Source organism: Hippichthys cyanospilos, chromosome 5, assembly GCF_059441005.1.
Source record: "Hippichthys cyanospilos isolate Australia breed blue-spotted pipefish chromosome 5, RoL_Hcya_1.0, whole genome shotgun sequence".
Lineage (NCBI taxonomy): Eukaryota > Metazoa > Chordata > Actinopteri > Syngnathiformes > Syngnathidae > Hippichthys > Hippichthys cyanospilos.
This window is the reverse complement of record NC_142373.1, coordinates 1,402,607-1,428,660: the sequence shown is the minus strand read 5'-3', so window position 1 is coordinate 1,428,660 and position 26,054 is coordinate 1,402,607. Positions and strand designations below refer to the sequence as shown.

General features: G+C 38.4%; 1 protein-coding gene across 1 annotated transcript in view; it reads left to right on the top strand.

The window, feature by feature from the left end:
- LOC148423111 (amine oxidase [flavin-containing]-like) overlaps positions 1 to 25,241 on the top strand; it is a 29,756-nt gene extending 4,515 nt beyond the window's left edge. Inside the window, exons 2-15 of the mRNA XM_088415911.1 lie at positions 7,428 to 7,522; positions 7,817 to 7,954; positions 14,577 to 14,681; positions 14,766 to 14,857; positions 15,088 to 15,229; positions 16,220 to 16,369; positions 16,743 to 16,902; positions 16,987 to 17,083; positions 17,344 to 17,397; positions 17,484 to 17,541; positions 19,167 to 19,264; positions 19,337 to 19,448; positions 22,159 to 22,221; positions 22,305 to 25,241. Of these exons, the coding sequence (XP_088272037.1) occupies positions 7,428 to 7,522; positions 7,817 to 7,954; positions 14,577 to 14,681; positions 14,766 to 14,857; positions 15,088 to 15,229; positions 16,220 to 16,369; positions 16,743 to 16,902; positions 16,987 to 17,083; positions 17,344 to 17,397; positions 17,484 to 17,541; positions 19,167 to 19,264; positions 19,337 to 19,448; positions 22,159 to 22,221; positions 22,305 to 22,460 (1,520 nt within the window). The 3' untranslated portion in view covers positions 22,461 to 25,241. The remainder of the gene's footprint in view (positions 1 to 7,427; positions 7,523 to 7,816; positions 7,955 to 14,576; positions 14,682 to 14,765; positions 14,858 to 15,087; positions 15,230 to 16,219; positions 16,370 to 16,742; positions 16,903 to 16,986; positions 17,084 to 17,343; positions 17,398 to 17,483; positions 17,542 to 19,166; positions 19,265 to 19,336; positions 19,449 to 22,158; positions 22,222 to 22,304) is intronic.
- The last annotated feature ends 813 nt before the right edge of the window (positions 25,242 to 26,054 follow it).

The window sequence follows — 26,054 nt, the reverse complement described above, 5'->3', positions numbered from 1 at the left end:
GGGATAAAAATGTAAAAATAAATAGTGGCTGTAAGCAGGGTCATTTCTAGATTCCCCCTCCTCACTAAGTTAGCAAAAAAAAAACGCAAAATTAACAGGAAACTAACTACCATCACAGAAAGCAAACATTACCCAAATTTGTTTCTGTGATCAAATAAACAAGGTATAGCATATATTTTTACATCTCTATTAATGTATTAGCTAGGCTGCTAATCTTAGTTTATAATTCTTTTTTCTTTTTTAATTCTCCATGCTGCAAGGTACCAAATGGCACCAGTTCGCAGACAAGTGGTTGAGGACCTCTGCCTTAATTCATGCTTTTGTATTGTTTGCTTGTTAGTGTGTTGTTTATTTCAGGCACCTGGGCAATTGGCTGGGTTGCCTGAGAGTCCATTCGTGGAGAGAAAACTTTTTCTTTTTTTGTTTTTACCTCAGGAGCACTTTGACTGCATGTCCATGCAACATTCCTTCACTTTTCCTGCTGTTAATTCAGGGCAATGACAACTCTCCAATTGATGACAACTGATGACAGTTATTTGGCAATGCATATTCTTCAGGGATACAAGCCCTGAAGAATATGCATTGCCAAATAACTGTCATCAGCTTGCTTTGAAAGTTTAGACTAACAACATTTTATACAAGAGCACTCCAACTTGATGGAAAACAGTTGTTAAATTAGTGGTGTTTTGTCAGGGTCAGAACCTCCTCGCTGGATTAAACAGTGGATTTAATCAGAAACACTGAGCTGCATTTAAAGCCTCAATTATAATGCGTGTTCCAAGAAAATGTAATCTAGTGTTCCCTCATTTTTCACGCTTATTAGGGACCGGAAACCCCCCGCGATAAATGAATTCCGTGTTGTAGGATTAAAGAAGTTCATTTTGGTTTTATATTGTAGTTTTAAAAAAAATGTGACATCAAGACTCTCTGTTAAAGACCATAAGGCAAATACAATTGCTGTGTTTTCTTTTTTGTTTTTCTTGTTTTGATTTTTTGGGGTGACCCATTGGCCCTTTATGCCACTGGAATAAATCTACCCCTCCACTGAGCTGTGGGCAAATTCCCAGCTCCTCATTCAGAGTCAAAACAAGAGCAATCTGTTGTAGCAAAATCAACATGCTTTGGGATCATATGAATGTAAAGTTGTCCACAAACCGGACCTATACGCTAAGCAGAAAATGAGGAAACTTTTTTTTTTAATCTAAAATCTAAAGACAGTACTTCCAAAATTCCACCAGCATGTTAAATGGCCCACAAGAGACGGCAGCACTTTAGACCATATGTAGTCTAACATTAAGCATGACTACAAAACCTCCCCCTCCCCCACATTGGTGTGTCACACCACAGTTCCCTGTTGCACATTCCTTCCCTCAGACAAATGCAAAATGATTGTCAAATTCGCCAACGACACAACAGAAGTTGTTGTGCAGATCTCAAAGGGAGATGAGGTATGGAATTATATCTCTGCCACTATCGGGTGCGAGAAATGAAAGATTTTGAGCAAGCAAGGATAAGTTCTGAGCACAGAAAAATATACTGAATGAGCAATGATAGATTTTGAGGAAGCTTGTTACATTCGCCCGGAAAAAGTAAACAAGATTGCATTACACTGACGTGGGCAGGAGAAGTGCACTTCTTTGGAAACAATGTTCGCGCAGTATTCAGTAAAATGATGATTTTTGTCTCATGTGATCAAACTACCTTTATAGTTGTTATACATACTGTAAGTGATGTAGTGATATAAGTCCGCCTTCTCCCGCCAATGTCATTGTGATGCGATCTCGTTTGCTTTTTCCAGGTGAACGTAACAAGCGAGCTAAGTGGAGACCAAACAGCCAATCAGGGTACTTTTGCTGGCTCTGATTGGCTGGCTTTGTCTCATGTTACAAAGCAGACTATTCAGAGCATGCATGCTAACTTAACATCCTGCGCAGTACCCTCTTACCCCACTCCCTTTTTAGTGTCTTATAATAGCGTTGCGGGCTATGTTAAGAAGTATTGGTAGTATATGGTGTGAGTTCCTAAAAACTGGAGGGCCGTAATTTGGACACCATTGGTGTATTCAGTTCACTTCAGAGTAATTGTACTTTATATATGTGTACAGTATATGGTTTGTGATAGCGGCACCTTAACGTTTGGACACAAAACATTTGGCATGTTTCATACTTGTGTGTGTTTCCTTCTGCTTGAATAATGATAATACTCATTGCTTTGGATGTGTAACTAAAGGTCAGATGGTAGTTGGATAAGATTGATTTGATGTCATGACATTGTAAAGGAATATCACATAAAAATATGCCACAGGGAAGTGATCAATTCAGATTCATATGTTGTAATGATTTAGTCAGATTCTTATGTTGTGATGTGATGTATTAACCAGCAGAATATAACGGTCTTTTCTTGCGTCCGTTAAAATACTTATTTGTACAAGCCAGTGAGCCGACAGTCAGCATCAACATTGAAGGGCATGAAACTCAGGGGGAATTGTAATTAGACCATGTGGATCAATACAGTGCCTCTCACTATCGTGATTGAAGAGGCTCACTTGGTACTTTTCTTCAAGTGGATTGTTTATGTTTGCTTCCCGGGAAGATAAACACATGCCTTTTTTTTTTCAAGAAAAGTCACATATAGTTTTTTATTGTCATTTGTTAGAGTTAAGCAGCTGTTTAAACTTTATTTGCCTTGTTTTCAAGCATAGCTTAACACAATGGCTCTTTGTTTGTAGACAACGCAGGTGCGCTTCAGAATGTTGGACATTCTGGCGGACATAGTGCATTTTCCTTGACGTCCCCAGTGCACTTGACAGTTTGGTGGCGAAAGTCAAAGACAAAAAAAAATCTGCCTGTAAGAAAAAAAATCTGAAGATAGGCATTTTAATCGTTTAATGTAAATTGATATTTGGGTTTGCCTGATTTGACGTCGTTTTACTTCAGTAGAAGAACAAAGAACAGAACAGGAAGAAACAAACAGGAAGTGCATTTTGTTGAAGCTGTCTTGTGTGTCCATACACAACTACACAAACAGTGGGAGACATTTGATACTGCCAAGTGACTGTCTCAACCATTAGGAGCGCCGCGGTTTCCCAGGCAACAGCATGTCGCTGTTTTTTTTCCCCAGTGCTGAGCATGAAAAGGTGTATATGTGTGTGGTTGCGAGCTGGGTTTACACATGCTTACTATAAATGTAGTGTACGCACGACTCAGTCATCTACATGAGCAATTGAAAATGATTGCAATACAGTAGCACGTATAATATTATACCTGGCAAGAATGACTGTAAGAAATTTTAGACAATATCATTATATAAACAAAATAATTACAAACAGATGCAATGACTGGAATATGATCAATGGCAAACTTCTTTTAAGAGGCTATTCCAGGATAGTCAAGCAAATCCAAATAATGCCTATTTCCAGGTTTAGTCCTAAAACACTCATGACAACACCACCTTCTGAAATTGGCAACAGTGCTTTATACTAATGAAATCGACAAACACAGCACAAAGTCCCTCAAAGTACTCCAAAAAGGGCGGGTTCTCTGAACTGCTGTTTGGAGTGTTGGCATAAACAACAGTCGGGACCCATCCTCCCCACCCAAACTCGGAGGGAACTTATCCTCTCGTCCACCTCCTCACTGTGGGCAACTCCAGAGTAGAAGAGTTTCCCACACCTCTCGAGAGGACTGGTACCTAGCTAGTTTAGACCGATTACTGTATCTAGTCAGTACTTTTTTGCCTCTTAAACCAGCTCAGGCTCCTAACCAGCTAGATGACATTCTATGTCCCTTTGAGTTAGCTTCTGTAGGCGGGGATTGGACTGCCAAGGTCTGGTTGCTTGGCTGCTGCCCACAGGTGGTGAGCCAATAGAAAGCGTGAGCCTACCAGGGGAGTAAAGCCCCAGACAAGTTAACTCTTGAGATCAATGGAACACGCAAACCAGCCGGCTCATGGAGAGGCACCACGTACAAAACTGAAAAATTATTCTTTCTTGTCCCGGAGCGTTCTATTGCGTTGTTTCACAGACTTTTTGATAAGCCTACCCAAACAAAAGGATGTAGCCAGAAATTTTTCTTTGGGGTGGCGATGGTGACAAAACATCTCACTGCTATGATCGTGCATGCATGCATGTATGCATCATCCTTTATAATGCCACGTACAATTAGGGTGTGGGCCACACATTGTGAGCATGCGCTATGCCAGGGGTGGCCAAGTTCGGTCCTCAAGAGCCACAATCCAGACTGTTTTCAATGTATCTCTTCAACCAACACACCTGAGTCAAATCAGCGTCGTTATCAGGATTGTGCAAAGCATGTTGATGAGCTAATCATTTGAATCAGGTGTGTTAGTTGAAGAGACACAATGAAAACAGGCTGGATTGTGGCTCTTGAGGACCGAACTTGGCCACCCCTGCTCTATGCCAAAGATGAAAGCTTTTGTGATCATTTCCACCTTTTTGTCCTGGATTCTGTGCCATTTGTCTCAACAATAGCTTTTGCATCATACTTGCTCTCAGTAATTTTGTTGATGGGGATGTAAAGAAAGAATAATATGATCTTTGTAATCAAATCAAACAAGCTTTCTTATCAAAGAAAAATCCAAACAGAAGGCTAGTTTTTCTTGTTCTGTCTGATGGCTGCAGGCAAAAACAAGCGATGCACAGATGCTCTTTGTTTCCAAAGACAGACAATGACCTTTCCCAGCCCAGTGCAGGTAATAGCATCACTTTAATAGTGTCGTGGATTTGCGAGGACCACTGTATCCACGTCTAATTTGTTCTTGAAAGCTTAGACGGGCTGAGTGTGTATTTGTAAGAAGGGCCGCTCGTTGGTTTAATGCAGCCCAAGCTTTGCTTAAAGTAGTATAAACCTTTCCAGACTCAGCGTGGCTTTGTGGGATTTGAAAGCAGCAGGAAGGCTGTAAGTGAATTCAGGCCAAAGGCTGGGTAAACATTGTCGAGATAACTTCTTTTCATTTTGACTCTTTTGATAAGTCGGGACAAATCAGGACCAATGATTTATTTTTAAAGTATGGTTTCCTAACTAAAGTACAAAGTCATTAGAATACAATAATAGTTTGTTTTTGTCCCTTCAATTTTGATCTTTGTGTCCTCAAATGTCACTGTTTTTAAAGGTTTCTAGGACCAAACTCTAAAAAATTCAAGTCTACCGTAAAATTTTCCAATGGGAAATCATAGAACAGCCAGTAGCTTTGATTAGTGCATCTGCCTACGCGGTTGGGGGTTTGAATCTCAGTTTAACCATAACACCATTGACAACATTTTCATCAAAATGAGTAGATGAAATAGTAGAATTAGAAATCTGTCCAGTGTCCACCAATGTCCACCAATGGCCATTACACCATTTTGTTCACCAAATGTACCGTATTTTCCGCACTATAAGGCACACTGGAGTATAAGAAGCACCCTCAATTAGTGACATATTTTAAAACTTTTTCCATATATAAGGCGCACAGGATTATAAGGCGCACCCTCAATTAATAACATATTTTAAAACTTTTTCAATCACAATATAGTAATACTCAAAGTAATAACAATAACTCAAATAATAACTCTAAACTCTCAATAGCATAATAACTCAATGTCAATATGACCAACCTTGTTCAACTGTGAACACACAAAAGAAACATTTAAAGCTTACTTTATCAGTTCATTCTCCATCTACGAATCCCTATCTCAATATTGATCCATATATAAGGCGCACCTGATTATAAGGCGCAACTTCAGCTTTTTAAAAAAATTAAGGCTTTTAGGTGCGCCTTATAGTGCGGAAAATGCAGTTGTTAACATCTGTGGAAATATAAATACAGCAAAGCAGTAGTACTGAAACTGGACTGGAGAAGACATACTGCATGGTGACACTAATGTCATATTATTATAAATGCAAGTCTGCTCAATTTAAGTAATCTTTTCCTTTCATAACAGCGCTTTTTGAGGTGACTCAAAATGTCCCATTCAATATGCAAATAAAAAAGTCATCTTCCCTCGAGATACTCCAGCCTCTGCTTAATCACTCAGGCAATGAGCTCTTCATATTCAAATAAACTTGCAAGAGTTTGTGTTCTTTCAGTTAAGATTATGCAAAATATATTTTCCTCCACTGTGTGCTGATTGCTAAGTTTGATCTAGTCTTTCTTTTATTTTGTACATTTCTGGTTTATTCTCTCATATTCCTTTTAACTGCCATCTAGGTTTGCAAATAGAAAAATCCCTGCAAATATATAATCCTCCACATGACCTTTTATTACGCTACACAATTTTATAACACTACACGTCGGTGCACAGACTCGCTATATATTTTCTGTACATTCGCCTTTGGGAGTTCTGCTCCTATTTCAAAAAAACCAGCTACAACACTGATGACAGTATGCACTGGAAACAAATCAAAGAAATAGGCTTCTCATCTGACATTGTCCAGTACCACCCAGCCAAACCCTCTTTGTGTATATGTACATGCATGTGTGCGTGTTTTCCCACGCCCGAGTTCCTTCTGACTGAGCTCATAGTGAAAAAGGCTGCAACATTCTGTGAACCCCACCCCCTTTCCTCCCATCACATGATCACCCGCTGTCTGAGTCGCGGAGTGTTTCTCGTGTTCTTCTCTAAGGTTACGACAGGTCAACACATTGGAAGTTGAACATGAGTCAGTTAATCATACTGCTTTTAATCCTATATTTATGGCAGCAATAAAAGAGATTGAGGTGAATGTGAAAACAAGAAAGAAAGGACAAAGTGCAAGAAATGAGCTGATTGGTTGGGCACAAGGGGAAAAGGGTGAGGCTGACAAAGCTTGAGAAGTATATTAAGCAGATATGAGAGTTTAGAAGGAAAAAAGATAGAATATCCATCAAGCTACTCAAGATTGAAATGGAAATTGGAGCAAATTTGTATTTGTTCATCCACGTGTTTAACGTGTTTTCATCCATATGCGGGGTGATGTTACAAAATAGGACGGTACTATTTTTTTATTCTGGTCAAAGACCACTCAAAAATATTGTATTGCATAGCGTGACCAAATTCATTGAACAGATGAGTCGTGAATGGTCGTTCCTCGAGAACCTGAAAAATTGTGATGCCACTTTCAATTTCACAGCAAGTGGAAGAATGGCTTCCCCATGGGTAGAGTTTGCTGCCTAAATTCATATTCCACAAATGCAATATTACCCAGAATGTCTATTTTAGACTACTGAGGGTGCATGGAACAGCTTATTGTAAAATATGACCCCCCCCTTGACAAAAGTGAAATAAATGGTACCGTAACACAATCGTTTGTCTTAAAAGAGTGATAATAGTTTGTTATTGCAAATCTGCAATGCCTCCCCGGAATGAGTTAAAGGCAACGATTAGCCAGAAATCTAAGCAAATGGCAGACTGCATTGTGGCTGAAAAGGTAATTGTTTCTATTTTTTAGGGTTGAGTGCCGCCAAGCTGTTGCTCGAGAGCGGACTGAGCCCTGTGGTCTTGGAAGCCCGCGACAGAGTTGGCGGTCGAACATTTACTGTGCGGGTAAGAACCGGAGGTTATGAAATACGATTAGTCTTAAGATTTGGTTTCTAACATGAAATACTTCCATCAATTGCCAAAATGTTTTTTGTTAAACCTAATGCGTATACAGTATTTAGATTCGGAGAGTTCATTTGCCTCGAATTTCTCCATAACATTGATTTGTTCTGTCTATGAAAAGTTTAGCTCAGCAGCATTAAAGCAACAAGCAACTCTTATGGAAATAATTAGACTGGAAATGCACCAGAAAAAGTCAATATTACATAAAAAATGTACTTATATTTTATGTCTTGTCAGAATAAAGAGACCAAATGGGTGGATCTTGGCGGGGCTTATGTCGGTCCGACACAGAACCGTATCCTCCGATTGGCTAAGCAGTACGGCGTCAAGACGTACAAAGTCAACGAGGAGGAGCAACTGTTGCATTATGTCAATGTGAGTGTTCAATCATTATTTCTACATGGCTTTCCTGGGAATAAGCGTAGTAGTTTACATTGCTGGATGGATGAATGAATGAAACAATGTGCAAGTCAAATTCCGCAGTCAAGCATTTTGGGACAAAATCTGAATCTGGCCAGTTATCAACAAGGCATACCATTGTCCTGGCTTTCGCACCGCACCCAGAATATTTTATCAATAAATCAAAGTGTAAATACAATTGAAGGACTCTAGAAGAGGCTGAGCGTTATCATACAAAAGTTTCATGTATGTAGCAGAAAGGACCTCGGAGGAGCGAGGCTGTTACTGATCAGAAACAGACTCCCTTTTTTTCTGACTTTAAGCAACAGTGTGAGTCCGCTGTAACCCAAGAGCAAATGCAAGGACTGTTCAGATAAATGGAAGCCCCTTTCACTCTGGCATCACAAAGGCAACAATAGATTTAGACCTATGTCCCTTTCAGACAGAGTTTGCCGTAGTGAAATGTCTCTGTTTCTAAATCTGTTCACACTGACATGGCGGCCTGTCTCATTTACACATTTGTGTGCTGAAAATATGCTTTCAACATAACAGCGCAGGGGTAGTAAGCCTCAGAGTGGAATTCCACATTCTGGTCACAGCTGGCAATGGCCCATGTCTCCTACACATGGAGCCGTTTCACACCGGTAATCTAATTGGGTTTTTTTGTTCTTGACTTTTCCTGGCTCCATGTCCTCCGTGCAAGGGACTGGCAAGTGGCAAATGGAGTCATCCGGGGATTTTGCCCACTTTTGCATAATAGAAGCCAAGTGCTGCCAGCTGCAACCAGTGTGAAGAACCAAGAGTCACTATCCAAATCTCCCTTGTGTTTAAGTGGTTAACTTTAGAACCAGACATTAAAAAACCCAGGGAGAAAAAACAGCGATTCAAACTCAAAATTTTAGATCTGTTAGGCCAGTGCAACACAATTATTTTTTGCAAAGCCCTCCGAAGCAAAGAAAACATTTGCGCCCCGCCACTCACTGTGTTGGCTGTAAAGTAGATCATCATCTATGAAATTTGTGAATGTATACCTAAAATTGTCTCCTTTTTAGTTTTGATAAAAGAAAAAAGTCCTTTAGACCAACTTACAGCAAATGTTAACTTTAACTTTTAGAGGTGTTTATACAAGGCACAGCTTATTTTGAGTCTGAAAAAATAAATCAATGTGTATCAGTGTCTGAAATATAAAAATATATACAGTATATGAACAACTGAACCATGCTGAAAAAAAAATTATAATAAAGGTAAATATGATCTGGAACCTGAAGAAAAAGGTATAAAACATTGTGCTAATTTTATTCTAAAACACAGACGTGCTAACCACTAAATCCACAGTGATGCCCTTTTGCCTAAATGTATGTATATTATACACACTATATGAAGATCATTTCTGGTATTAGTAGATATAGCAGCTTCAGGAAGTAAGGGAATAAAGGAAGTAGCCACTCTTTTAGAAAGACTTTCTTAAAAGATTTTGCATAAGCACCAAGCAAACACTCCCTCCATGGCCTTCCCATCGGCAGCCATCTTCTCAACCCGTCTTCTGCAGTATGCTAGTGATGCTAATCTTAGCCTCGGGCCTATAATGCAGTTATTTTTTCATTGTTTCTAAAAGGATTGCTGAAAGCACTCAAACAAGAGAGATGTCATTTTTCTTTGCTTTTCTCCGTATCGTTAGCACTGGGTGCACCGTCGTCTTTAACTCTGTTTTCTTCCTCAACATGATTCGATTTTGTGCTGCTGCCATGTTTCAAGCCTTGTTCTAAATCACATGACTGGCTCCAGCATGCGTGTCTTATCTGGACGTAGGCTATGTTGGTCAATTCAGTGTATCATAATGTCAGAGAAAAACTTTGAGCATTTAGCCATGTACACCACCAACTAAACTCAATATGATATTATTGTTAGTATCAACATGCTATATTGACGTTAGCCACTGTGCAAAGCTGCCTCCTGTAATGACTATCACAGTCGGATCCATTTGGAGCTTCCTGGCTGGTTTCCATGACAGTGGGCCTCATCTAAAGCTCAGTGCTAAGTCTGACAGTATGTTGTGTTGCAAGTGTGCAAGCGTAGCAGGAATAGTCATGTTGTAGGTTCATAGTGGGAACAGAATTCTAATAATACCTTATTGTTGGTTTTTATCTTAGTATTTTTTCAGTTACCATGCTAGTTTTTGATTGTTCGGCATGTGAACATTATAACGAGTGTTTTGTAAGTCACACATAATTGTTGCACTTTCAATTTTATCGCATATTGGAATATAAGTATTATTGTACTGTAACATGCAAAGATTTCGACATTAATATGTATCTGAAAGTAGATTAAAAATAATCTCTTTTCCCGTATTTACCGGTAAGTTAAAATGTCTACAAATGTGTTCTGACTTTTTTTAATAAGATAAAATATTAATGTCGATCTATTTTAACAAACAATTACAGCAGTAGTAGTATAAATAGTATTTGTGTGCATTTCCCATTCTCATACAGTAAATGCATTCCTAACTGTTAAGATTTTTTTCAGAAATGTGTCATTAAAAAAATACATAGCGTCTAGTTTTTGCTTTTTGTTCTCTCTTTCAAATGTCTTTTTATTGTTACAAAACCTCAATGACACAAATGTAACAGGATCATGTACAAATAACAGATTTCCATGTGTGTTAACAAAAAACCCAATTCCCTAGACAGCAACATTTATTCACACAATAATACTGTACTACACTCCACACAGGGTTTGTGACATAAAGTACATAAATAAACAAGATAAACATACATCTAGTTTTTGCTTATTTTTGTTTGATGGACACAATACACAAATGCATTCTGTTTTGCCTAGGCTTGAAATACCAAATATTAATTAATCAGATAGGCGAAGTAGTCCCTCACAACTCATATTTAATGGAAATTCACCTACAGTAAAAAAGCTCCCCTTTTAAATAAAACATTAACTCAATATACAACATAATAATGCGCCAGATCTTCCAGTAACGTTTTTTGTCATGATTGATCATAACCTCTATTGTAAAAATACAATAGACATTTTATCCCCTCTTATATTTTTATACTGTAAATATCTTTATTGTTATTCTTCATTTATATAGCCGATTTATTCCAAAAGACATGCCTTTTTAAAGGCAGTAGCATTCTTTCAGAGCTGCCAGTGACCTGGAAGGCAATTATTGGAAAGTCAGTGGACTAATAGCCATTGTGTAATCAGGGGCTAGCCTTGCTAGCGAGGCTGCATTGCTAATCAGCTTTTCCTTGGCAGATTGTAATCCAAAAAGGCCAGTGCTTGCTATCTTTATCAGCAGGCTTCTGAGGCCTGCAGCTGTCAGCGCTGCAATCTTTCATGTCACCCATTGGCCAGAAGACTTTTTATTAGGCATTTTATCACCTTATTATAGTTTTACAGTAGGCTCGATTGCTCATACAATATCAGATGGTTCCATTGCACCAAACACTGGATAATTAAGTGCCAGTCTCCATTTTATTGCCATATTGTTTGTGCTCTTCAATTTCTTCTCCATACACTATCCATACGAAATGTTAAGATTAAGCAGGGAGGCCGTTTACAATCTGCAATAATAGGAATACAGACACTACATCGTAGTGCAATCACAAATTAAAATGTACTACAATTATAATCTATGTTAAAGATGCTATTCGTACAGACACATTATTATCCTCTGTGATATTGTGCAAGGTGCTCATTAACAACATAACCAATGGTGGAGAATTGATATTATCCATATTGTGGAGCACTTTGAGTTTGATTTTTATGCAAGAAAAGAATATTGAGTGAAGAATACGGAATAAAATCCACACAGACAAACGCAATATTGTGGAGCATTCACATGTCACAGTGTATTTGCATGGCAGATAATCATAATCCGTCTCATTGAAATGCTCCCTTTGTTAGATTAGAGAATAGAAAAAAGAGGGAAAAAGTGCTCATTACCGACGCTAGACAGTATTAGTGGTTATTGAAACCTTGACTTTTAAAAACCACGGTAAACCATCAATAAGCACATGCCAAGGTATGAAGTATTAACATATTTACTGAGCATAGATTTCTAAGAGGTAAACGGTCTAGAAATTAGGCTATGGAAAAATATGGACTGTTAAAATTATAAATGTGTTGGAACCCTGTGATTGACCCTTTTAGACAATCAGTATTGTGAATATGATCGTCTTTAGTGGCAAACAGCATTCTGAGATAGTTACCTTAGCGCCACCTACAGGACGCCGGCAATATGCCCTGTCATATTTTCAGATGAGGAAAAGGCAATTGGCTGCTGCTCTCTGATGTAGAAGCAGATGCTTGTGTGCATCCTCTGCCCATCCTCCTCACATACCCGCCTTTCCTGTGTATTCGCTTGACCGCCATTGCCATGGAAACGCTGATGAACTGTCTCTATGGCAGCAGACGTTTCTAACATTCTAACAAATAGCAGGAGCACCTTTTTGACATGTGTCATATTTGTGTGCTGTCAAATTTCTATCTTGAGATGGTATTAAAACAGTGCGTTCGGAATGGGTGGCAATTTTGCCACTTGATAATGACGAGAAAGGACATCGCTGTTGCTCAGAGCTCATATAACGACCAATCAGCTATCCTGATTTCCTAGTAACGACCAATCAGCTATCCTGATTTCCTAGTTTGATTATGTTATGTTTGCAAGCTGAGCCCAGATTAACTGTGATGTTCTTATCAGTCGACTGCAAGTTGCAAAATGGCTGCCTCATAGATGGTTAAAATTGGGTGAATTTTGCTTAATTTACATTCCACATACTCAATATTAATCAGAATACAGTGTTTAGACAAACAGTGCTGTATGCAACACATTATTGTAAGCAAAACTGTTGGGGTGACTTCCCTTTTCAGTAGTGAGTATTCATATACAGGTAATATCTTTTAATTTTTAATAAATTGGTAAACAATTATTTTTCCACCTTGTCACTGAGGCTGGAATGTAAATGTGGAAAAGGGAAACATGAATGCTTTCAAGATGCACCTCCTTTGTTTTAGATTTAAAAATGTTTGAGAGCAATAAAAGAGATACATTTGAAGGTATATGGTTTTGCTTTACATGGGGAACTAATGTCGCATATGAACAGTTGAAAAGCTTTCCCTTGAATGAACTTTTCCGAGTTAGCTTCTTATCTAACATGTCTGTTGAGAAACAATCTAAAGTCCAGCCAATGACAATAGCACAATTGTGATCTGAGTCATAAAGTAAAAATTACTGCTAAATGAAAGAAAACGTGTTTTTGCGCCCATCTAAATGTGTTGTCATTTATTATTCATTATACATTTAAAATATAGGTAGGTATAAAAGTAGGCATGCTGTGCCAGACATTGTGTAGTGTTATTTCACCGATGTAATGTCATTATTCACATACTTTTGGACACCTATGTACATATATGGGTTATTCTACGACCTGAAATCAATATTGGGATCATCACTTTTCAAAAAAGGATTTCTTTTTTTTTTCTTGCTTCTTCTTTTTCTTCTTTTATTTTGTAGTTTTAAGAAACCATCATGTAATTCCAAACATCTTTTATGTTCTGGGTATGTTCTGCGGTGGTATCAGAGTTTTCTGTTCCTTTCATCTTCTGGACTTGTTGGTTGGGCTTTGCTCATATTTTCTGGTCCGCTTGTTTCAGTGTTTTGTTAGTTTGAATATGTCCACCTGTCCTCGTCAACCTGAGCTTTTGTGTCAGCCAATCAGCTCCCTGAACCAATTGTATCTTGTTCAGATGTTCAACGTTTTCTCATCAGTTTGAAGTGTAATTACATTTTGTATATTTGAGCGTAATGTTCTTTTTTGTCAAATATTATGCATTTAAAAAGAATCAAATGCATTTTAGCTCCGAATTTAATGGCAAATACAACACAACCATGTTTGGATAAGACATTTTTAATCTGACTGATTCCAATGCTCTAACAGCTATGAATCTCACCTCTCATCAGCGCAATTTTAATGCACCAGCTAAATCATAGCACCTTTTAAAAGAAAGTTTGCGGCCAGATTAACAGAGAATGGGAAAATAAACATGCTTGCATCCTGTACTATATTTATATTTAACCCACCAACACCCATACGTATGTAGCAATATTTGAAAACAAATATTTGTTGTATGGTCCATTGATAACTTGGCCCGTTGAAAAAGGAAAGGAAATAGATACAATACAACTCACGTAAAGATAAAATTCTGCGTTTATGGCTTATGACCTTAAAACCTCCACTGTCATAGTTTGCATAATATATGTGTGTTCGTGCATGCTTGCTTGCTTGCAGGTGTGTGTGTGTGTGTGTGTGTGTGTGTTGTGCGTGTGCGCCATTCAGACAATCAATGATAAAACCAGTCTATCGTGTCAAACAGCACTTATGTCCACAGGCAAAGGGAGTGCAATAATCCACTCCTTGTCCAAAGGTGGAGTTCAATTGAGTTCAAGGTTATTGGCACAAGTAAACTCCATACGCAAACAAACGCATGCTCCCAAATGCAAACCATGACCAAAAATGTCACTGAAATGTAGCATGAAACGGTACGAGAATAGATACGAACATAAACTGTCCGTTTTCTCCATCAGGGAAAGTCTCACGCCTTCAAAGGCTCCTTCCCGCCCACATGGAACCCAATCATCATATTGGACTTCAACAATCTATTCAGGACCTTAGACGAGATGGGCAAGGAGGTAAACACTGGGTGCACTCGCATTGGCCTCCAAGTGATTCTATTCAATATTCAATTTTGAGCGATTGCTCTTGTTTGCTGTCAGATCCCCAGAGAAGCCCCCTGGAAAGCCCCCCATGCTGAAGAGTGGGACCAGATGAGCATGCAACAGCTCATAGAAAAAATCTGCTGGACCAGGTAACATTTCAATTGGTTACCTTTGTATTTTAAGTCTGCATGTAGACTGTAGGGACATTTTATTTGAATGTTTATTTAGGTTAAAAATAACATTAGAACTTTGGGGTTTGGGTTTTCATTTGGAGTGGATGTCGCAAAAAAGGTCAAAAAGTCAAGAGCAGCGACAGATTAGACATGTGCAAATTCAACACTCAGATTTAACACGAAGTGGCCCTACCTTATGTTTGAAGTGCCGCCCGCCGTTTCGCCACGTTATTTGTCAACGTGAACGTGACCTCCGAACCCCACGAGGTGTCGGCCCTCTGGTTCCTGTGGTACATCAAGCAGACGGGAGGAACAATGAGGATCTTTTCCACCACCAATGGAGGACAGGTATGACAAATGCCTTACAAATAGGCACACTATAAATTAGCCAATGAGATTATTATGAATGAGCGCTGTGGAAAAAACGCAGTCAATGTTTATCAGGGTTTTTTGAAGAACATGATGGGATTTAATTTTATTTCCTTATTTTCTGCCCAGAAAATATACTTTATAGATATTACACTGAGCTGATCGACTTGACTGTGATTGGACGATATTTGGCATTTTTTGCAAAATCGGTGATGGACTATGACGTCATAATTTTTTGCAATTACATCATTGATTAAGTCCGCAAATTTAATTTTACAGTCTACACAATCGCGTGTACCCTTTTTATCCTGTTTATTTTTGAGCTTGCCAATATTCTGCTGCAACTTTATGGTCCCTTTTTTTGTAGTACTTTCACTTCATTAATTACCCTTAATTTTCAGTGATTATAAGTTTTATATTATTGTATTTGTAAATGTTTTTCCGGACAACATTACACCTTTTAATTTGCGGTAGCATTAGTTCCTTAGTTGTGATATTTGGTGCTGTAAACTAACTGAATTAGAATTAAGTCTTCTAATGACAGTCAGGTGTTGCATCTGTTCCTTTGTCTGAAGTTGTTACCAGTTACCAGAATGAACTTTCAACTTAATATTTGGAGAGTTCTTGAACAGTGATTGAAACAGTTTTAAAATAAAGCACTTTTGCCATGGTTTAACAATCCTTGCTTGGTCCCAAAGTGGCAGAGATTATTTTTCTGTTTTTGTGGGGGGATAAATCATACATAAGTATACCCAGTAAATATACATTATTTTCAAACTCGCTGATTAATGATTGTTATCAGCCCCAAAGGTCCTGATCATGTAAACTGTAGAATCTAATACTATAGTACTGTATACTGGATTGATTTATTTGTGATCAAATTTGACTTCCCTCTTTTTATTCTCAAAAGATTCCAATGTTATTCACACACGAAAGCCCCTATATGATGGCTCTCTCCATCGTCTTTAGGAACGAAAGTTTGTGGGCGGATCGGGTCAAATCAGCGATTGCATGGCCAAAGAGTTGGGCGATCGGGTCAAGCTGCAATCTCCCGTCTACAGGATTGACCAGAGTGGCGAGCTAGTACTTGTGGAGACGACCAGTAAACAGACCTACATGGTAACCGACCTCTTCCACAGAACATCGTATGGTGGCAAAACGCTGCCCTTCCTCAGTCAACAATTCTAAGTCATTTGGGCAAGCAATTGAGAAAACACTGTGTATGGCTTGATTGACTACTAACCTCCGCCACAGTTTGAATTTGTGATGTCTCAATCAAAGTGATATTACGTCAAGATAAATTCTGCCAAAGTTAGACAGATTCTGAGCTATAATTTCCAAATTAATAGGTAAACTCTGCCCAATGACATCGTCCATACGTGCAGAAAGAGCAATAGCTACACTATGTGTCTTTGCTGTCCTGTCACATAGAAATCAGGTCCGCACTACTGTTGCCCCTTGCTGATATCTTTTTTTTTTGCGACTTCCTCAGGCCAAGTATGTGATTTTGGCCACCCCTCCTGTTCTCAACCTAAAGATGCACTTTAACCCCGAGCTGCCCCCACTGAGGAACCAGCTAATCACTCGTGTCCCTATGGGCTCAGTCATCAAGTGCATGGTGTACTACAAAGAAAACTTCTGGAGGAAAAAAGGTAACTGAGTCAAGGGGAGGGAACTTGTCATTTGCTTCGTTTTCCTTTTTTTCTCGATCTATTACGGAGGTTTGATTTCTTCAGGTTTATGTGGCAGCATGGTGATCGAGGAGGAAGGGGCACCCATTGGCCTGACACTGGATGACACAAAGCCTGATGGCAGCGTTCCAGCCATTATGGGGTGAATAGAAGCATTCAGATTAATCAAAAATAATAATGAAATGATCATTAAAAAGGACTACAATGTAGCTTCCAGACTAGACCTACAATTCAGGATTAAGGCAAAAATTGACGAGTAGAAGCCGCTAGAGCAGCGCACAGTAAATGTGTACAGAATACACAGGCATAACGCAGATACCATTTTGTGCCATGTAACAATATATTCATACACCACTGTAAAACTAATTCATTCTAGATATATATTTTTTCCCCCTCCGGTAGATTTATCCTGGCCCGCAAATGCAGAAGATTTTGCGGGCTCACCAAAGAAGAGAGGTATAGTCAAAAAACAAAAACAAAAAAATCAAACAAACATGTATAACACTTTCACTTGCATGACGAAAGCGTTGTCTTGTGTTTAGGTTCAAAAGGATCTGTGAGAGTTTCTCCAGAGTGATGGGCACTGAGGAAGCTCTGCATGTGAGTTTAGAATTTTGTCAAAAATTAGGATTTACGGTCTATGGCAGATGTCAGCAACCTTTAATTTTCAAAGAGACATTTTGACTATCTGCCTTTGGGATGAAGAAAAAACACACGGGGCCACACAAATGTTTTGACATCTAAAATGACATCTAAACAATGCGTACAATAAAATTATAATAAAGTGTATTTTAAGTAACTCTCCTATTAAAGAAATAAAGATAAAACTTTCTTGAGAGTTCTTGAATATAATATACAAACCAAAAATGCCATCCATTTTGTTATCATTTTATTGCATCTGGATCATGCAATCAGCAGTTCTCTTGAATTAAGCCCTATTTCTCTTCATGTGAAATGCATATTTGCAAAATAGCCAATTTAAATATTTACAATGTCAGTCAAAGGTTTGGAAGGACTTTCAAATCCTAAGGCCCTCAAACACATTAAACGTTCATTTAACCCTCGGGGGCTTGTGTAAAACATAGTACACGTTTTATTTTTCTTCGAAAAAATGTCACTGCTTTTGAGGTGCCATAACAAAACCATTTATGAATATATTTTGCCTTTCAACCACTCAAAAAGCTCAGTGTCATCACATATCAAGTTAAAAAAAAAAAGAGTAACGGATATCCCTTTTATGGACAGCAATAGCAGAATTTTGCTAATAGAAAATCTAACGATGTTGTACTTATATATATAAAAACTAAATATTTGTGGATCATTTTATATGACATAGAGCATTGAATATGTCAATAATTCATTGCAACATAATTGGTATATGCATGCCCACTTTTTGACAAGGACAGTTTATCACTCAACACGACACATCACCATGTTTGGACAAAAAATGCCTCTGCTTTTGAGGTGTCATAACAAAGGCACTTGTGAATTTTTTTTTTCCAACTGCTCAAAATGTTCAGTGGCATCAGACCTATCTATACATATCTAGATAAAAAAAAAAAAAAACACATAGCCCCCTTCATCAACAAAAATAGCATATTTATGCTAATAGCAAAACTAACTGTTGTGTATATACATATGTAAATAAAATATATTTGGATCATTTCATATGACATAGTTCGAGCATTGAATATGTCAATAAGTCATAACAACAGAAGTTATTTATACATGCTCAGTTTTGACAGTGTCAAAATTCAAAGTTTTATAAGCCCTGCAGACTAGTGTATGAGCTGAAAACATCCACATTCAATAACATTCATTTCTTTTGAATTTTGGCTTCCTTTTGACATTCCACCTGAAATTTCAGCTCTGTAGTGTTTTTTTTCAATGTTTTATCTTCGATGAAACACAAAAAAAGTCCAAAAAATGTCACCAAAAAAAAACACGTTGTGAAGATGTACAGCTGTGAACTAAAAGTCATTCCTGTCATGAAACAAAAGCCGCATCATAAAGATGATTGAGAGAATACCAAGCTTGATTATTACAAAGCAACACATTACTCTCATTTAAATTTTAGATGAAGTACTCACTATGTTCCAAAGTCTACTAAATCACACAAAGCACACTTATCGGCAGTGCGCAGTCTTAAAAATGAGACTGAAGATGTAATTTAGCACCCACTATTCAGGAGCTCAGTAAACGGAACGCATTAATGTGTGCATCAGGCGATCCACTACGAGGAGAAGAACTGGTGTGAAGAGGAGTACTCGGGAGGATGCTACACCACCTATTTCCCTCCAGGCATCCTTACCCAGTTCGGAAGGTAAGTACGGTTGATAAACCAGATGTGTCCGTGATAAACAGCTATTAAAGCCTCCCAATCACTTCCTTACAGGGTGCTGAGAGAGCCGGTGGGCAGGTTGTACTTTGCAGGCACCGAAACCGCCACTGAGTGGAGCGGCTACATGGAAGGCGCTGTCCAGGCGGGAGAAAGGGCAGCCAGAGAGGTCAGACCACACACAAAATATCAGAAAAGCTGGATATATATATGCTTGTTTTATACATATACATCTTGAGCTCAGTATCTGTGACCCGCTCTAGCAGAAAGGTCCGCAAGTCGATGGATAAACCTTCGCATGAATGATAAATAGAGATCATGTTAACAAAATTATCAATTATGAGATTTCTTCAAAAATACTCCCGTTTTGGTCTCTGTTTTCATTTGCCAGCAGCCAAAATTTCCATTGTGGTGGAAGTGTAATTTATGTGACCAGTACCTGGTAAGCTATCACAAATGCTTTATATAAATCAACACAGGAATTTATAAAAGTCAAAAAAATACAGCGTAGTTACCTTCCGGCACAAAATCACACAGAAGACTGACTTACATACAGCTGTGGTGTTTACAATATTACCGTCCTAGTATCCAGACAAATGTAATCCATCATCTGAAACAAATGATTCCTTTCTTAATGCACATATTAGTCCTAATTCTCAATGAGACCAAAAATATACTTGACAGAATCTCCTTTCTCCTGGCTACTGCTGAGCACCCGGTGCAATGCTAACATCATTAGCATCATGCGATAGCCTATGTAACAAGATTGGCTGGCACTCCCTCGCTATCAGCGGGGATCATCCTGGCTTCGTGTGCCTGATTGGAAGACTCCTGCCATACCTTAATTCACTTTGATGCTGGAATACTGGAACCTGAAAGTCACTTGTGAACGCATCCCCGTCTCATGTGTCCCTCCAACATCCCATAAAAGAAACCTTTCAAGGTTAATACACAACATCCTTATAGTACTTAACAGACGTTGTTGAAATAGAATTCTCTTGCGCTGCAATTCTCTTTTTGATTGTCTTTTTGCCTCTTTAGTCATCGATACAAAATTCAAGCATGTGTTTTAATGTTTCTTGACACTGCTAGAACAGAGTGTCTCAGGTCATTCTTCTACAAATACTGTTTGCATTTCGAATGAACGCTTATCACATCAATACATTTGTGACACAAATAGTTTATTGTAAAAGGGAACAAACTGCCTTGGTGCATTGAAAATACCACATTTGATCAATATTGGTGGAGGGATAGAAGAGTACATACTGTAGCAGGAAAACGACCATGCAGTGAATGCCACATTTCAGAATTCAACTAATATTTTTGAGAAAAATGGTAGGAAATATTTGTTTTTATTTTTTAACTTGTCTTCCTTTGACCTTGTGCTAACCATATTGTCTAACTCTAGTTTATGTAGGTCGGTATAAAACCTTTCTAATTGAAGTACTGTATATTTACAAATATTACCGACATTATTTGTTAGGTGACATTATATTACCTTTATTACCATTATTTTACATAACGCTGCGTGACATTGCATCACATTACCTTATATTGTATTAACTTACATTACCTGAAATTGTTTCGTTACTTTTTGCTACTTGAAGTATTGTTCCATCCGGTTCAGTGGAAGAGTGGTTAGCACGTCTGTCTCACAGTTCAAAGTCCCGAGTTCAAATCCAGTTCGCTCTAACCTTCCTGTGTGGAGTTTGCAGGTTCTCCCCAAGCCCGTGTGGGTTCTATTTGGGCACTCCAGCTTCCTCTCACATTCCAAAAAACATGCATGGCAGGTGTATTGGACACTCTAAATTGTCCTTAGGTGTGATTGGGCGCGTAACTGGTTGCTCGTCGCCTACGGCCTAAAGACTGCTGGGATAGGCAGCAGCAAGCCTGCGACCCTATTGAGGATAAGCAACATCAGACAATGGATGGATGGATGGATGGATGGATGGATGGATGGATGGATGGATGGATGGATGGATGGAAGTATTGCTCCGTGACTTTACAACTCATTACATTAATCCCTCGTTTTTCATGGTTAAGTAGGGACCGAAACCCCCCACGATAAGTGAAAAAACGCAAAGTAACATTCCCCAGAATTTTTCACGCACGTGTAGCGGGTTCCTGAATTTTTCAAACGTGAAAAGTATTTATACTTTACATATTTAAGACAAATATTACTGCAGCACACTTATTTACTTAAATCTTATCCTATTAAAACTTATACAGTGACTGTACAGTACTGCTATCCCTTCTGTTTTCCATGTCTTGGCTGTATGTAGTTGGGGTCACGGTGAGCCACAGTTGCCCTACGAGTAGGCGTTAGATTGGCAAACTACATTGAAGCAAGTGGCTGACCAAACATGATTAAAAAGCAGAGTTAAAATAAAAATAGAATCCCAAAGCTTTCTTCCCACCTCTTGTGTGATCGGCTCAGCAAACTTCCTCTGCAATGGCAAATTAAAGAGAAAGTCATACTTTTCTCAGCTGACTGGCCAATCTGTCAATCAGCTCAAAGGGCACTCCTACAAGACACGTGATTGGCTCGTGGTGCAACAATCAACCAATGAGGACAGAAGTTGCAAACCACTCATTGGTGCCATCATCTTGTAGGAGTGCCTCTTGAAGTGATTGACAGATTGCCTGGCCAGTCGGTTGAGAACAGTACTACTAATGTTTTTTTTTGTTTTTTTTTTTGTCATGAGTCAATCACACATGAGTGGCTGAAAGAGACTGGCAAGGAGGAAAGAAAGCTTTTTTTCTGTGACTATTATCATATACTATTATTTTAAATGAATAGAAGCAAAAGAAAAATAGGATACGTTTGTTGATGTTTTCAAGTATCCACTTCCCCTAAAACACGATTTCCTATGCTGCAGATTTTGTGCACGATGGGAAAAATCCACCGCAGCCAAATCTGGCAGCCGGAACCGGAGTCCGAGGTGAGCAGAGTCTTCTTGGATTTTTACAATACATGCTTTAAGTCGCATGTGACTAAAGCCCCGCCTCTTCTCCAATCCAACAGGACGTGCCGGCACTCCCCTTCATCACCACTTTCTGGGAACGTAACTTGCCTTCCGTCGGTGGCCTTGTCAAGTTTGCGAAAGTGTCGGGCTTTCTCTCTGCGGCCACCCTGGCTGGCGTGGTTGCCTACAAGAAGGGCCTCATCCCTCGGTGTTAGATTACCAGCGCTGCCGTCTCATCACCTCACTTGTGTTCTTACTTACTGAGCAAGACCTTTCCTTGTGGAAAGGAGTGTGCTGACTGTTCATTCTTAGCTACATTTTTTTTTAAATATTCATGTGACAACCTACATAGCTAAGCTATGTGGATACCTCTTATCATGATAACATCCATCAATTTACACGCATTATACATTTTCATTAATCCATGACATTGCCAATTCTGTGACTGTTTTTTTTTTTTTTTAAACAGGTTTTTTTAACAAATGTGTGTGTCTGAGCTATTGGTACACTTTTGGGCTTTGTGTGCGTCGTGTGTACACACCTGTGTGTATGTGTGTATGTGTGCAAAGTGTCTAATTACATTTGGTGATTTTAGGTGCTGATTTAATGTGATGATGCAGCAACTGTGCCATTGCAAATGGGGTGGGGGTTGCTATATCCTCATCAGAAATCTGTGTAGCCCTCAGTTAAGCACATCCAACATCATATTTGATAGTGTGAACATATATTGAAAAATTATTTTCTCAGGCCCTCTATGTATATGTCAAGCCACCCTTTTAAGCCCCGAAAAACAAAAATTCAGGAATCATCCCTGCAGATGGTCTCAGTGAAAATCAAAGCATAGTTCCCGTTGATTTCGTTACACTCTGTCAATTCATACGTATAAAACAATGCACTTTCGTCCATTCTTTTTCAGTAGGAATTGTTAACTTTTATTGGTACCTTAGCGTTAGCCTTGTTCATTTTTACCAAGAGGTAGGCTCAATTCTGACTCTGTCGCTGGCCAATTGTGGGTCTCATAGACAGTACAATTGACAAGAACTCTCTCATTCCTAAAACGTTAGTCCTCAATAAACCTCACATTCGTGTTTTGGGGAATGTGTGAGGAACCGTAAGACCTAAGATTCGACCACACCATAAGGTAACCATATTCCACTGTGTTGCTCAGCAAGTAAAAAAATGAATACATTTTTTGTTAAAACTCACCCCACAAATTTAGACTGGCCAATTAAAACACAGGATTAGCTCAAGGACCTAACCCTAAAAGACGCTACAGTACATCCCATACATACATGCATCATCTACATGGAATAACCTATGGTTATATATAGAGAAAAATGTAGATATGAATATGAATTTATTGCAGGGATTTATCGATGTAAAAATGATTTTTTTTGTTGAAGTGAGCATGACAGCTCATTATGGTTGCGCTTTCATTGATGTAATGCAATCATTTGAATGTATTTGCTGATCGCTAATTGTGAAAATGTGTATTCTCCTTCATAAGTGGTATATTTTCACAATCTTCATGCAAGCGCTTCTTATCGTGTCACGTGTCATGTCATTAAATCATGAATAGAATCTGACACATTTTAATCACAAATGTAAGTTGTTTTTCTACATGGTTTCTCTCGTCATAATTCCAAATTATGAATAAATGATGGGCTCTAGGCACTTTGATAAACAGTAATTACAAAAAATAAATATGTGCTGTATTGTACAACTAGTGTGTATGTGTGGAAGGGGGAGATTTGTTATTGTTCTTGTCCCAAAGATGTATATTTGTGAGTTGTCTGTCAAGTTGTTTGTGGTGCCTTTATGGGAAAATAGTGGTGTTATATTATTATTGTAATTATTTTCGGATTCTCTTAAGTGCCTGTGTGAGTGAAAATTCCAAACACTTTTTCTGCCCGCCTTCCCATCTGCCTACACTGGAGGTTAGAGATCTGATAAGGAGTCAACTAAATGAACCCTTGTTGCACATGAACTGCTTTAACCTTTGTGGGGTATTTTGTCCAATCCTTTGATATTGACATCATAGGGAAAGCAGGTACGAGAAGGTACTAGGGAGCGGGAATTTCAACCATAAAATGACAACATCTCAAAGTTCAAGAAGGCACAACCACTTTATTATCATACTACCAGGAGTGTGCTGAAAATGATGCAGAAGGAAATGATCCAAACATGGTCAAAATCCTGCTCAACGGTTAATCATGCTGCGCTCCCTTAATGTTCCAATTTACCAATTCCAACTAACAACCAAGAAAGATTTTTTTTTCATTTTAGGTGTTCGCTCCGAGGTCCAAAACACACTTGCAGTGAAAACACATTCCAATATAGAAGAACTCAGTGGATGTTTTATAAAATGTTATTAGCTTGTCCCTTTCACTCTGCTTTGGAAGTGACTTTTATGATGGTTTATTTGTTCGCCCTTATTGTCCTGTATAGTATGGTGCAAAAAGACAGTGTTTGTTATCCCCTATCACGCATCTCAAATAAATAACTCAGACCACACTCCCACCGTTTTGTAAAATGGTGCAATGTATTCCCCATTTTTTGATTGCCAATGTTGTGTTAATGTACCCTACAATTGACAACCTCTTCTGATATTATCAGACTGTTCATCTCCAGTGAGCCATCCCATGTACAGTGGGATCTACTAACTATTAATGAAAGAACAAAGTCCATCCATGAAAAGTGAAAATCTGGAATCAGTTGAACACTCCTTGAGATTTGATTGAAAGCATCACTGCCGTGAATGTTTTTCTCTATTAATCCCCTTAATAACAGTCTTTTAGATATACTGTCCCTGTTTGCTTTTTTTTAAGTGACATTTACAGAAAGAAAAAAGTGAAATAAAATCTGTTTTCCTGATTTTCCTGATGCAATCTTCCTTAATATTGAGGTTTGAAAATGACACTTGTTTAACCTGTCAAACATTCATGTATTTTTTTTCACTGAAAAAATAAACAGTAAATAAAGCATCTGAATTGAAACATTGAGTCTGTACATTACAATTACCAGTGCACGTTTAATTTATTTTTTTTAATTATTTCTTTACGCTAGCAAATTCAGCCTTGGCAGAGGGGAAAACAGCTCAAATATAATTTTTGGAGCTATATTAGAATTTTAATGTTTATTTTAGCTTTTTAAAAGTTTATTATACACATTGTACTATATTTTAATATGCCTAAACATACATACTGTACCTTTCCTTAGCCCTTAATCTCATTAGGGTCGCAGGCGTGCCGGAGCCTATTCCAGCTGTCTTCAGGCAATTGGGTGGGTACATCCTGAACTGGTTACCAGCCAATCGCATGACACTCAGAGATAAACAATTATTCACACTCACACGACATGTATATGTCATAAGGAACTCTTTCCTCGATCTATGGACTGAATTTCCAGGTGGAGTTATAAATTTGACCGCTAGAGGACAGTCGATGACCATTTAGAAAAGCGTACACGCTCTTTGTTGTTATTTTTAATCTATCTATCTATCTATCTATCTATCTATCTATCTATCTATCTATCTATCTATCTATCTATCTATCTATCTATCTATCTATCTATCTATCTATCTATCTATCTATCTATCTATCTATACTGATGTAAATACAGTAATACATTGTTTATTGCTGTATATCCTCAAAATAACAGCAAAGAAGTGTTTGGGTCCTAAGCATGGGGCCTTCCTACGTGGAGTTTGAAAGTTCTCCCTGTGCTTTTGAGGACTTTCTCTGGATACTTGTCCACATTCCAAAAACATTGGCTTGGCTCGTTGAAGACTTAATTGTCCATAGGTGTCA